A 14,013-nucleotide genomic window follows, 5' to 3' on the forward strand; every position below is an offset into this window, starting at 1 on the left:
TACTCTTCTGAGCTATAGTCCTGTCCTTGTTGGGTGTGTGGAGGATAGAGGGGTGGTGGCCCAAGCTTGGAAAATTGGAGAGGGTAAAGGTTAGAGGTAACAGGGGTTATTCATGCCGTGTGTATGTGTGTGTGTGTGTGTGAGAGAGAGGGGAACTGTTGTATGCTTGTCTCTCTGTGTTAAGACCACTAATGAGAGCCAGAGGAGGTCAGGCCCTTGGGAGTGTTCTTTTAAACTACATAGAAATTCTGTGTGTGGCTGAGCTGGTGAACAAAGAATACATGTGTGTCTCCATCCTCTCTATCAGCTCCTGAACCTCTAAGTCCCACCCCATTTTCTGTGAGCTCTGTGCTCAGCTAATCACCCAGTCAGCGAATCTAAGGTGCAGCTAATGGGGGTCTGTCTGTCAGTGGACTTGGCTTGTCAGGCCCTCCGGACAGGAAAAAAGAGCGGCAGAGAAAATTGAGGCACATTCGTCAGAGCAGGAGGTTATTGAACTGAATCAGAATCAGAATACTTTATTAAGCCCTAAGGAAATTATGTAATTATGTAACGGCGGTAATATATTTATATATTGCTATAAACAGTGATCATAAAATTAACTAGTACAAATGTACATATTGTAGAAAAATATAATGTGATTAATAAAGGAAATAAAAGCCAATAGTTACAACATTGATCTCTGTCATAGACACAGACTGCTTATCAGTTTGTCTTACATAAACAGATAATAAACTGCTAATATGGATAATAAACTTTCACATTAAACGCCTCCTCACCACTTTATTATGTACACCTTGGTAATACTGGGTTGAACCCCCTTTTGCTTTCAGACCTGTGTTATTTCGGCATAGATTCCTCTGAGATTCTGTTCCATATTAACATGATAGCATCACACAGTTGCTGCAGATTTGTTCTATGATGCAAATCTCTCATTTCACCACGTCCCTTTTTGATTGAGAAGTGGGGATTGAGGAGGCCAACTGAGTACATGTTCAAGAAACCAGTTTGAGATGATCTAAGCTTTGAGACATGGTGAGTTATTCTGCTGGAACCAGCCATATTAAGATGGTTACTGTGCGGTCATAAAAGGGATGGATATCGTCAGCAACAATATTCAGGAAGGGTGTGGCATTGAAATGATGCTCAACTAGTACTAGGGTGTCCAAAATGTGCCAAGAAAATATCCCTCACACCATTATGCCACCATCAGCTGGCTGAACCTTAGATACGAGCCAGGGTGAATTCTGACGCACAGATTAAGCACATTCTGACGCTTCCTCTGAATGCTGCAGTAGAAATCAAGGCTCGTGTGACCGTGCAACTTTTTTCATCTGTTGTGCGGTTGTACTTAGATGTACCTGCACGTCAAATGTACTTAATGACTTGTACCATAGTCCTACTTCTGTCCTGTCCTCAGGATGCAGCTCAACATGTAAAGTCTGGCACTGCAAATTTAACGGTAAGGTAAGAAAATTAGTAATTTACTAAATCAAAACAAAGTTGAGTTGCCAGTTTCATAATTTAAAAAAAATTATAAACAAATTAGAAACCAAGTTTTTCCCATAAGTTTAAGACTGATGGCAGAATTCAAATGAACTTTTTTTTTTTTACATTACTCCACATGTTTTAAGTGACAGCAGGAATTATTCCACCTTTGAGTTATGGTCCTTCATATCCAGTTACTCTCACTGGTTTCCACAGGCTTTCACCTCACTACATCCTGGTTGGGAATTCCACTATGTCAGCTCCAGCTGGGGGTGTACCCGTTTGATCTGTGTCCAGTTGAACCAACAGTGATTCAGGCTTACTTCATTGAGAAGCTTAATGCTTTGCATATGCTGTGACCTGTAACCACACAAGATTTATGGAACAGATTTCCCCGCAATTTAGTTATATAACATAAACTGTAAAATAAGTCTCCTGCTTATAAGACAGGCCTGCACGGTTACAGGCCATCCAAGGAATTCCCAATTTTGATATTATGCATGACCGCTAGATTACCCTCAAACACTTCCAGGCTATGACATTTGACCTTTAGCCATAATTTGTTGAGGCTTGCTGACACTTGAACCAAGTCTTAGCCAGCATGCCCTCGATAGCTTTTTTCTGCACTTCTCCTTCTGCGTGGGCCACCAAGACAGCCGAGTGTCCATTTTCAAAGGCTCATTTCCTTGTGTTGTTTTTAGGGGTTAGATGGCCCGTGGGGGGCCCGGGAAGCATCCATGTGGAACCAAGGGCCCTCCACATTCCCACAAGACCACAACAGGAGTTGATTAGTGCTTCTCACACCTTTATCCTTAGTGTCACTGGAGTCATGTGGAGATATGTAGAATGGGAATTCCACTGGGACTGCACCTTTGAGTACTTTTATATTTCCTTTGCTGCTTAACTCATTTGCAGATTATTGGCTTAGAAGTGCCATGTCATCTTCTGCAGCTGTGTTACAATTATGGAATAAAGGAATGAAATCAAAGCCAAAAAACGAGGAGAGGAGTTGGCTGGTGCTTAGCGATGATGTATGAGAGGCGTATCCATTACTTTGACTGGTCTCCATACACAAACACTCACACACCCACATGTATTGGATCAGATATCCTTTAGACAATGTAAGGCCTGCGGAAGGTTCTCTATGTGGGTCTGATGTGGACACAAACTCCATCATGGGATCTGAGATGTGTGTGTATGTGTGTCTTTGTAAGTGTCACGCCATCTAAGAACACAGAGCATAAGAAATGTAAATTGATAATAGTTATTGGGGAAGTAGTTTGGACTTTCAGTCCATTTATATAGAAAATATGTTAACAGAAATCTTCATTTTTTTAAAAATGCGTTTGCCTGTATTTTTAACAGAAATCCACATTTTACAATGCTAGTGGAATTTTTCTGTAGACTATAGTTGATGATCCAGTGGAATAGACATTACTGAGATGTGGGTTTTACAACAGAGTATTACATATGTTTCCCCATCTCTGTTTTTATTCCAGAGTGCCAGTCGTCCGTGGCTCTGCAGGTTTTGACCAACCGCTGCCAGGGAAAGAAAACCTGTCTCATCCGAGCTTCCACGAGAGAGTTTGGAGATCCGTGTTACGCTGGCACCAGGAAGTACCTCAGCGTCATCTACACCTGTGGTGAGTCCCCAAGAAACCAATACTCATGGTTTCATTTTTGCCTGCCACCAGGGGGTGATGTTTGCTAATTTATCAGCTGCACTCCTGCCCATCATGTTGGACCCCAGTTTCAGGATGAGGGACACTAAAAGGGGTTCTGCTGTAGTTGCAGAAATATGATTATCATCTGCGATGATCGTGATTATGGTGAATAAATATGGGTAACAGGGGGATAATTTGTTAGGCTTATAATTTTTACTTTGAAAGGAAACTGAAACAATAAAATAATTTCGGAAATAGTTTTTTACTGAAATGAGGAAACTATTCGAGGATTTAAATGCTTCTACATGTATTTTCCACCTCAGATCTTTAGTGAAGAAAACTACATTAAGCACTGGATATTGTGTTTAGACCTTATGTCTGTGCGGAAGGATGAGATTAATGATCTTCTTCCTTTATCAGTTCCCCTCCCAAGAGCTAATCTGGACATGTCAAGACTGTAATTAATTAACCACATGCTTTAGACATGCACAAAAGTATACATACACAGACAGGAAGGGATCAATCAGCACCATGCCCGGGAATCTCTTAAATCCATAAAATCCATTTGCCCAAACACCCAAAGTAACATTCGTTCTGTTGTTTGCCTTGGCATTTCAATCTGAATTCTGAATTTATTTTATAGATTTTGAGATTTTTTTGTGTGTGGTGTAAGTAATTTTCTGCTGCCTTTCTGCTATACAGTTCTTGTCATTTCTTGCTTCAGGGGATAATCTGTATCTTGATGTTGTCATGAGAGTTTACAGCTTGTTTATAGTCTGGTTTTGGAGATCCTCCATGCTGAATCTCCAAGAACCGTCAACTGTGAGCTAGTCATTGCAGACAAGAATACGGAGACTGTTCAACTGTGTTTATGGAATCGTTTGGAATGAATCTGTGTCTGACCTCTCTTATCTGTCACTGATAGCACAGTGTATTATCCTTACAGCTCTGGTGCTGAGTTTGGCTGGTAAATGTGTGAGTGTCTGTAGGGCCTCAGAGACAAATGAGATAGAGGACGGATGTAAGATGCTAACACACACAGAGGGGGATGGGGAAGCGGGAGAGGGAGGTCTTCTGGGCTGCGGTGGGAGTTGAGAGGGTTGAACGTGAGTAAATCAGTATAACTGCAGTAGACATGAAGTCACTGGTTTCTTCAGGCTCTCTCAGAGTGATAATTTTGGGGGATCCTCTTTCGTTGGTGGTTGAATGTGTGCAGAACTGACCCCATTTTTGTCAGAGTAGGGGATGAAGGCTGTCTGTCCGCTCATGATTGGTGGTATTTATGTGCATGTGTGAGTGTGGTGGTGTGCTTTGTTCCAACTGGCACTGACTTACAAACTGACTGAGAGCACATGATCACCGGAAAGAAATCGCACCTTTAATGCCTTTTCAAATAAATACCTGTTATTAGCAAATATTTTATTGATCTTAGGTTTATTATAGTTCAGAATTTACTTTTTGCACTTATGTTTTAAAATCTACAATGTGTTAGATGTTTAACTTTGAGTATTCAGGTTTGTGATTCTCTATGCCCTGTGTTGAGAACCTTTAATGGACTATAAACTGCTATTTTCATGCTTTTGAACCATTCTAAAAGTAAGACAAGGATTAGGGCCACGGAATAGATGTTTTTGGTCATGACTTTAAAAAGAAATCCCAGAATTATGACATTTTTTGGAAAATGCGGATTTTTTCACAGTTTTTAGAAACAAAAAGTCAGAATTTCTATACAACCCCAGGGGTGCCCTCTGGAATGCCTTCTGAATAACACAGCAGCAAATGACCTGGAACCTGCCATCAGTCTATCAGTAGATCTCTCTCTCTCTCTCTCACGCACACACACACACACACACACACACACACACACACACACACACACACACACACACACACACACACACACACGCCACTGTCAAGCACCATTTACAACCACTACCCTAGGAGCTACAGATTAGTCAGAAATAGACTGTTAGACGTCTGAGGGGAAAAAGTCAGAATTCTCAGTTTCAGTCAAAATTCAGATAAAAAAGAAAAAAAAAGAAAAGTCATGACACCTCTGTACTCGTGTCTACTCTCTCTCTCCCTCGCACACAGACACACACAGTCATCCACCCTTCGTTATCCCCCTCAGCTTGCCTCTGATTTATAATTCCATCAGGGTCCAAGCTCCAGCTTCTTCATCATACAACCCCAGGGGTGATCTACTCTTTAGGAATTAAACAGCAGCAAATGGCCTGGAACCTGCCATCAGTCTACCAGTAGATCACACATACACACTCTGCACAGCCACTACGTCAAGCATCATTTACATCATCCCTAAGCTTTATTTTCTCTCCAGGAGTCCAACTGAGTGCAGTTCATTTAACATTTGAATATTTTAAGGAGATGATGTTTAAAATATATGTGTAAGAATGCTTCCTGTATTCCAAATTATTCATAGGCTAAGCTTGAAAGTATTTGCCTCTCTCCTCCTGAAGATTGATGAATGAGTCTGCTTTCTGCAGAAAGCAAAGTTCCGCTGCGACTGCTTTGAACAATCTTCCTTTATGACTCATTAGTTACTTTGTCAAGATGTTTGATGTTGGAATGAAAAACTGCCTCACTCAACAGTTATCTATATGTATATTTAATACAGAGTAGGTGGAAATATTTTGGCAATGTATAGTTAGAAGAGCTCAATATGCCTGTCCTGTAGCTCTGCAACATAATTCTTCCATCTTGCCAATAACTCTCTTTTTCCAGACAGCCTGAAGGCATCCTGTTTCTGTATGTGCATGTCTTTATACCATCAAACACGGTGTTGTCTTTGAATTATTGCAAAAACATGATTTATGGATCCCCCATGCTAATCCGATCGTATCTGGATGAATCTTTCTCTTTCAAGTGTCAAGGGTCTCCCAGTTCCTACCCAGTGCACAGTTATTCTCCTTGCCTGAGAGTTATTAAAGCTTCAGATCTCAAAGGTGTGTTATAATGGGTCATGCTGATCAGGCCACACAGCCTCTTTTGAACCATGTAGCACAGGCTTTAGGGGGATAAAAGGTTATGGAAAGCTTGAGGACCAGGTCTAATTGCTGAGTAGGAAATTGATCGATTATGGCATTTAGCTGGTCTGGTCTTCCTGCACTGGGAGCTCTGTGAAAATGCCCTGTTCTAACCCTGAGGTTGAAACCACATAATGGACATAGGATCCCTCAAAAATCCTAATGAAAGTATAATGAGTGCATTAATATAGTTTATGTGTTCTTGATATAAAGAACTTCCACCACTTCTCTGGCCTTTGGACCAAACATGGAAGTGAAGCAATGAAGTAGAGCTAATGAGCTAAGTTTATCTCAGTTCATGGCTTAGTGTCATTTTCTTAGAGCTGGTCAAAATGTAGATGCTCAGATAAACATTATTTTCTATTTGTTTTCTAATGTAGACTTTGTAAATACTTCACTCAGCGTGGATCCTGCACCAAGCCTGGTGTCCTATCATGCGATTTTAAAAGACAATAAGTCATTTCAGAAGTCTTTGTTTGCTCATGCCCCACCTCTTCACCGAGTTTTATGAAATTCCGATGGGTAGTTTTTTGCATAATGTTGCTCATACAAAGGTGCACAGACATGTAAATGGTGCTAAAAACACAAATCGTTTCCTCTTTAGCAGTGGAATAAAAAGTCGAGTAATAAAAGTCGAGTATATGTGGTTTCATAGTGCCCCTCACAGTCAAAAATAAGCCGCCGTGCTGTCTATCACGCCAGTTACATGTGCCAAAAACATGTACACTCCATAGTGATTTTGTAGTTCACTTGTACAATTATTTTGCAGTCTAACTTTATGAACAGCCACAGAATAAAAGAAACCAGTGATTATGTTTTCAACATTTGTTTCTTAATCTTTTTTCTTGTAGTATTTGAACTTTAGTGTGATGCGGAAATACAGAGATATATGGAGGTGTGGTCACTGGAGTGCACCGATGGTATTTTTAACGGACAAAGGACGGGCAGTGGAGGCCGTGGCTGCCAGACATAGCTCAGCGGGGGCTGATTTAGATGTAACTGGGGGAAAGAGAGGAAGATAAAGATGTAATTCAGAAACTTGAGGGTTTGAATTCTCCAAGTTGGTTATGTGGACACGAACACTCACGCGCACATACGTACAAATACACATGGACATAGATACTTGAGGAACACATGCGACCGCTGGTAGCCACAAACTCCTCTGGCTGCCCCACACACATTCATGTCCTGTCAGCAAAGAGACTGAGGTTGATGTTTATTTAGGCTCTCATGCATAGAGCTGCAGTCCAGCTGGGCAGCCAGTAGTTGCTGCTGGGCCCCATCATTCCCCCTTAGAGCGTATCCTAGAGCTGTATGACTGGTGGTCATATGTCCCAAAATATACCAAAGTATGGTATTCACCTTTATTCAGCATGTGTAACCTGACATGCATACTAGGGTTATCAAGACACTAGAATTTCAAACTCAGTACAGTTACCCAGGAAAATACAAGGGGGAAAAAACGTGAAACTTAGAAGTATTTTTATTTTTTTTGTTTTTAAGTTGTCTTACAAAATAAAGTAACATAATTGTAAGGTATATATAAGACTCTCTTAGAAAGTGCAAAAAAGACATCAGTGTTTTAAGGCTCTCTGAGATCGTGCTGTGCCTCTAATCACTTCGGACTACATTTCCATTGTTGATCAAATGGAGCTGGTAATATGAGCTACCACTATTTCTATTTAGTTATTGTAGGCTTTTCTTTTCTATCTGGGGCTTTAAAACAAACATAAAACTTTTAAGATGAATATAATTGCATTATCTTGTTAAACTAATCATGTCTATTAACATTTCAGACGAGCAGGACTGATCATGTTTGCTGCCTAGCTCCAACATTAACACTGTAATTTTATTATTGGCCACAGTGATAACAGCAGCTAATGTGGCTGTTGAGAAATTGCTAATAGCTAAATGGCTAATGGTAGCATGTGTGCTATCCAAATTAAGATTAATGATAACTGTGAAATGTAATATTTCAATTCCTCATAAATTGTTATTCAGTGCTGTGAATGTCAGTCATTTCAGCTGCTAGTGAGGGAAGGGGCATATGGCGAATATGGAGCTGTTGCTATCAATACTGTTTTAAATGACTATCTAATCTGATAGAAATTTTTAATATTGCTTAGTATCTGAGTATTCACCTAAATTCTTAATCTTTAGCATCAATAACAGTCTTGCTAGTTTTTTAATTCAGGTGTTTTTAAGGCATCTTAAAAAAAGAAAAAGTCATTTGTAAAATATGATCATGGTGAATGCGATGATCAAAAGATTATTTATCTTCAAATAAATATATTTACTGTTGGCTCGTCTGAGTATGAAGGCACAAGTTGCTAGGTTTTGCTCTTAAGGACTTATTTATACATTTTCTGGAAATAACCATCACCGTTATTAAATTTTCTTTCATCCTGTTTGGTTTTATTATGAATGACTCAGCATCAGCTTGTGACTTCATTATTAGTTTGAACAAAGGAGCTTTCAGGATGCAAAAATGAAAGCAAATTTCCTGTAAGCTGGAGTTGTACAAATATTTTATTATTCCACTTAAGTAGGTTCCATAGTGTGTCCACACTGTATATTCATGGCTTAAGGAAACAAAGAATTCCTTGACTATGTATTCACCTGAATGCACTTCCAGCAGAGGTGTGCTCTGCTACAGCTGGCCTAATGCAAATGTACCAAGTACGGCATCAACAACTTATCCACGACCTAACTTTACCCTTAAATACCTCCTAGGTAACGTCAGACGACTCTGGCTCTTATTGCACGATTATGCCATTTTACACCTTATAACTAACCCCACACATTGAGTATTTTATGAGGGTAATACAACCAGTAAACCTGGAAAATGTGATCTGTATTGCGTCTGAGTTTAGTGAGCGGAGAAGTGAGCACAAAGGCCGTAGAGGCAGCTCTAAATGCTCCCCAGCCTTGTAACACAAGCCTGACTCTGCAGAAACCCCGTGATAACTGCCACAATTGGCACACTCATGAACACTGCAGCGAGAAAACACAAAGCACGTGACCTGGCCTGACCGGTGTGGGTGTGTTGCCTTAATAGTAGTTGTTGTGGGTTTAGCCAATAGCCATATATGGCATTGGTTTTGACTAGTATAACATCATCTTTGCTGACCTTTTTTGTCCCTTCAACACACCACTAATCTACAGTAGCTTGGTGAAGTCACAGACTAATGTAAAAAGTATTCTTTGGAAGAGGATGAAGAACATGTGAGGAGTTTCTTGTAGTCTGCTGACACTAGAGCTTGCGGGTTTCATGTTTTGCCAACATGTTCAGTCAGCTGATGTCTGGCTTACACCATGTCTTTCTGACTCACAGCATCTGGTGTCTGCTGTCACTCTAGAACGCACAAGCATTGAACGATGTATGTGATTTACCAGGTATACAGTACTGTGCAAAAGTCTTGAGCCATTGTTCATATCTTTATATTTTGCTAGGAAATGGAAACTAGCAGTGCAAACATACATGAAAAGACGATAAGTGGGGCAAAACCAGAATTTTTTTCATTTCGGACAAGCTTGAAAGTCAGTTTGGCACGACCATCTTTATTCTTCAACACAATACAACCTCTCTTAGGCAGACTTTCTTCTAATGTCTTCAAGTAGTCTTCAGGACTCCAGACTTTTGGAAGGACATTCAAAGCTCTTGTTTGGATGTCGGCTGCCTTTTGTACCGTTTTCCGTCAAGATGGTCCCACAGCTCTCTGGGGAGGCCAATCCGTGATAAATAAACATCGACACACACATCTGAGCACACATGAAGAAAAGGTGTTACATTTTCTGTTAAAGTTCTCATAGTTTCTATGACTTTTCTTTCCCCCTTTTGCCTTTGGTTTCGTTCCCTCTCACCAGTCACAGATGTTTCAACAACTCAAAGAAAACAATCAAGCACTTTCACTGGGTATGTCTGGCACTGTCAGTGTCTTTTCCCTCTTTCCTTTGTCATATTCCCACATTTCTGCCACCCTCATTGCTTTTCAAAGCCTCAAGGCCTCTGTTTTTGGCAGTCGCCACCATGAGCCACCATTTCAAATAAGATGTGACAAGCAAGAGGTGGCTCTGACTATGACATTGCATGCTTATTGGCTAATGTCAACTAATGAGCATGCACTGGATAACCCACCTTTCAGAAACTTAGAATAACCAAAATTTCACCAAAATGAGTGACTGAGCCATTAAAGTGTTTAATGGTCAAGCCAGAAGTGCTGTTGTCCTATAGACTTTTCTAGAACCCCTAGTGGCTAGAATGCAGGTTTAAGGCACTAGACCCATGTTATGTACATCTACCTTTTATTACCATAAGAGGTTACAGAGTGTCTCTTTGTGAAAAAATTGTAACTTCTAAAAGATGGACATCTCATGGAGGTCTGAAAACTGAAGCCAAAGTACAAGGGCCTTCAAAAAAAACAAAACCCTGAAACCCAACTCTACAAGAGTCTGTGAGGAAACAAACCCCATAGACCTTTGTATGGTCTATGGTTTTGTTTTTTTTGCTATTTTTAAATCTTTCTAATGTGCACTCTGTAAATGACGGTCTTATTTAAAGTCAAATCAACAATGAAGCGGGTGTATTCTTTAGGGCGAGTCCGACTTGTGATTGAGAAGTACCTTTTGAGCCTGTCAAGCACAAACACATTCAGTTTAAAAAAAGAACATGACCACAATGCTTAATTCAAGGTTTCAAGTGTTGGCAGCAACCATCTTTTGTATACAATCCGTAGAAGAAATATGAATTTTGACTTTGGGAATGCTTGATTTACGCTATATTCAAAGTATTCAAAAGCAATCAACTGAACTGCCACAAGCTTCAGCTGTAAACATTGTTTTTCTGCCCAGAATATGTCATATTACCGAAGCTGCATGCCACATAATCAGAATGTGTTTAAAGGAAAAGTCAATTGCTACTTAAACTCTAGAGCCTTTAATTTATCCGATGCAAGATAAAAAGAAAAAACTAAAACAGAGAGAAACAGCCTTTTTTTTAATTAAAAAGCAAGATTATTAAAGAAAACCATGAATAAACAGGAGTCATTACAGCAACTGATGTGGCACTTATAAAGTGTCTTAAACTAGATATTAAGAAAGCACCCAGTCTGCCAGGCGAAATGCACTTAAGCAAAGCTAAACTTCACTAACCCACAAATTTGCCCGGTTACAGTCAGAAGTGAAAAAGAGCGAAAACGCCTTTGTTCTTTCACTGTGTCGCTTAAAACTGTAAAAAGAAAAAGAATCCTTTATGACGCAAAACTTTGTATCTGAGACCAACATCCATGACCGAGGCAAATTAAGAGCATTGTCAGAGCTCAGCCATTATGTTTTTCCCCTCAGTGCTGCAGTGTTTTCTATCCAAAGCTATTCACTATGGCTGGTACCAAAAAAGCCCCTTAAATTAAAACAGAAGGAGAAAAAAAAAGTAGCAAAGCGGAAGCTGGACTGTGAGCCAGCCAGACGCTTTGATCCCACTACAGACTGCTTAGTAAACATGGCGGGGAAGAAGCAAGATACAGACAGAGATAGCACAGGTGACTTGATAGACCTTACAGTTAGCGCTCACCGGGTCAGGTTAACTCTTTTGTAACCTCTGAGGCATTCAACAGCTCTGTTTGCACATGTCTGTATATGCGTAATGATCTGTTAACCCAAACACAAGATAAACCCAAACGGTGATAATACTGTGCATTGTTTCTGTGATGTAGTTTGTAGGGCATTGATTAGGCCCAGAATCAGAGGGAAACATACACATAGTCACTACTTCAGAAAGATTCTTCATGTGAAACAAAGCATTACCTCAGAGGTATGTAAGACTGTATATTGACTGTTTTATTACTAGATTCTAGTAATGATTAATGGTAATCCTTTTCTCTATATGATGTTTTGCCCATTTAGCTTCATTGTTCAGACTTTTACATTACAAGTTTATCCTAAACCAGATTTTTATACCAGTTTCATACAAATTGGTCACATAAAAGTCGTGACTATTCGATTTAGTTATAAGGGGTTTTTCTGATGAGCATTTTGGGGTCTGTCGCTCCGCTGCCACTTATGTCCCTGTAACTGTTCCAGCCCCCAAACATATGAAGCTCTTTCCAGAGTGAAGGAATGTTTTGCATTTAGCTGCGGGCTGTTTACCTCCTTTACAAATGAAGGAAAATCGAAGCATGCAGTGAAGTTAACATTCATACAGTCACACATTTGCATGGATGTAAGGACAAATTCAGATAAAATATACAAAACTGTACACACTAACACAAACGTCTGCCCCCTTCCTGTGGTCTTTTTGCTTGGTGTTCACAAATGAGCAACTGCTTCTTTGTTGGGCTGGAAACTGCAAAATAAGCAAAGCTCCGGACGAGAATTTGCTGCCAACTTTGTCGGCTTCACACATTCGTTAAATGGTGCACACTACTGTTTTCGTGTCATTGTGTGCCCATGGCAAAAACTACTCTCTGCTTTTTCTGTGAGATCCATACTTCTTGTTTTCATTTGTGTGAGGAGGGTTGAATCAGATGTGTTGGGGGGGGAGCAGGCTAATGCTTTCCAGTCTGTGGCTGGTTTCAGTTTTCTTTCTGTGGTGGACAAAGACAGAGAAGAAGAGAGAGAAGGCAGAATATTTGTAAACGGAGGGGGCAGTCTTGGGTGGGGGGATTCAAAGAGAGTAATTCCCAGGATATCTTAAGCTGGAAATAAAGTGTAAATTCAAATGTTTACAAGAAACAAATTAAAATTCAAATGTATTTTCTAGTTAATGCATATTTACTTTCATATTTTTTGGTTTGCTAGTATTTTGAGAATATGATTATCATATCTTGTCAAGTTTTTGTCCAGTACTATGTAAAACTACATCCAAAAGTCCTCAGTCACCCATCATTTCTTTATATTTTCCTTCCAAAGAGCCAGGCTGTCAAGGTCTTTCAAAGTTGCCCTTGGACATTGGTTGCTTTTCCCCTCATTTTTTGTCAACACGGTAATTCCCAAAGAGCTTTTAGCCAAAAACTTGGCATAGTGTTAGCCTGAATAGAAAAACACACAATGGATCGCTATCAGTCATGGATTGGCCTCCCCAGAGCCTGCATCTCAACGTTACTGAAGCAGTGTAGGGTCATCTTGACTTGACAGAGAACAGAACAAAAACAAGCCAACATGCAATGACGAGCTTTGAATGTCCTTCAAGAAGGACATTAGATTTCTTAAGAAGCAAATGCATGCCCCACAGTTCTTAGAGTTCAAAGATGCACCCAAGGATTTAGAGATATTATTATCAGTTAAGTTTAAAGAGAAGTTTTTCTTAAACACACTCATTATATTGGTTTCTGTCAAAAGGATCTTTTTTCTAAAGATCATGAATCTTCTAATGTTTCTCCTGAGAGGTTATGAATGAGCACAGTGATCTGCTTTCCAAATCTCAGCAACAAGCTGCTTAGTTGGTACAACTTCCTGTCAGGAAACCAAAATAATGGGAAAAAATGCTTTCATGTTACACAAATGATCAGTATGGACAAACCGCTGACAAATCTATCTTGTCTAATGGAACGTATGATCTTACTGCCCAGCCCTGCAGCCGTGCATGTCTGTTTACATGCAGCCTGGAGCCGCATCTTCCATCTCTGGCACACCGCATTCCCAGTTTTCCAGCCTAAGTTGAATGAAATTTTCAGCTCATTCCCCGGAGCCTCACTCGAACTTTTCATTGCTTCTCTTACTTTCTCTCGTTCTCAGACAGCCCTCCTCCTCTCCTGCCTGCTCCTTCCCTCCCCTTTGTACCTCTTCTCTGACTGCTCGCTCACACAGCAGTGGGCTGTGTA

At 40.2% G+C, this 14,013-nt stretch overlaps 1 protein-coding gene across 1 annotated transcript in view; it reads left to right on the forward strand.

Moving 5' to 3' along the window:
- eva1aa (eva-1 homolog A, regulator of programmed cell death a) overlaps positions 1–14,013 on the forward strand; it is a 70,161-nt gene that overhangs the window by 29,277 nt on the left and 26,871 nt on the right. Inside the window, exon 5 of the mRNA XM_026194528.2 lies at positions 2,988–3,131. Within this exon, the coding sequence (XP_026050313.1) occupies positions 2,988–3,131 (144 nt within the window). The remainder of the gene's footprint in view (positions 1–2,987; positions 3,132–14,013) is intronic.

The sequence above is a fragment of the Astatotilapia calliptera genome, chromosome 15, assembly GCF_964374335.1.
Source record: "Astatotilapia calliptera chromosome 15, fAstCal68.1, whole genome shotgun sequence".
In the NCBI taxonomy this organism is placed as follows: Eukaryota; Metazoa; Chordata; class Actinopteri; order Cichliformes; family Cichlidae; genus Astatotilapia; species Astatotilapia calliptera.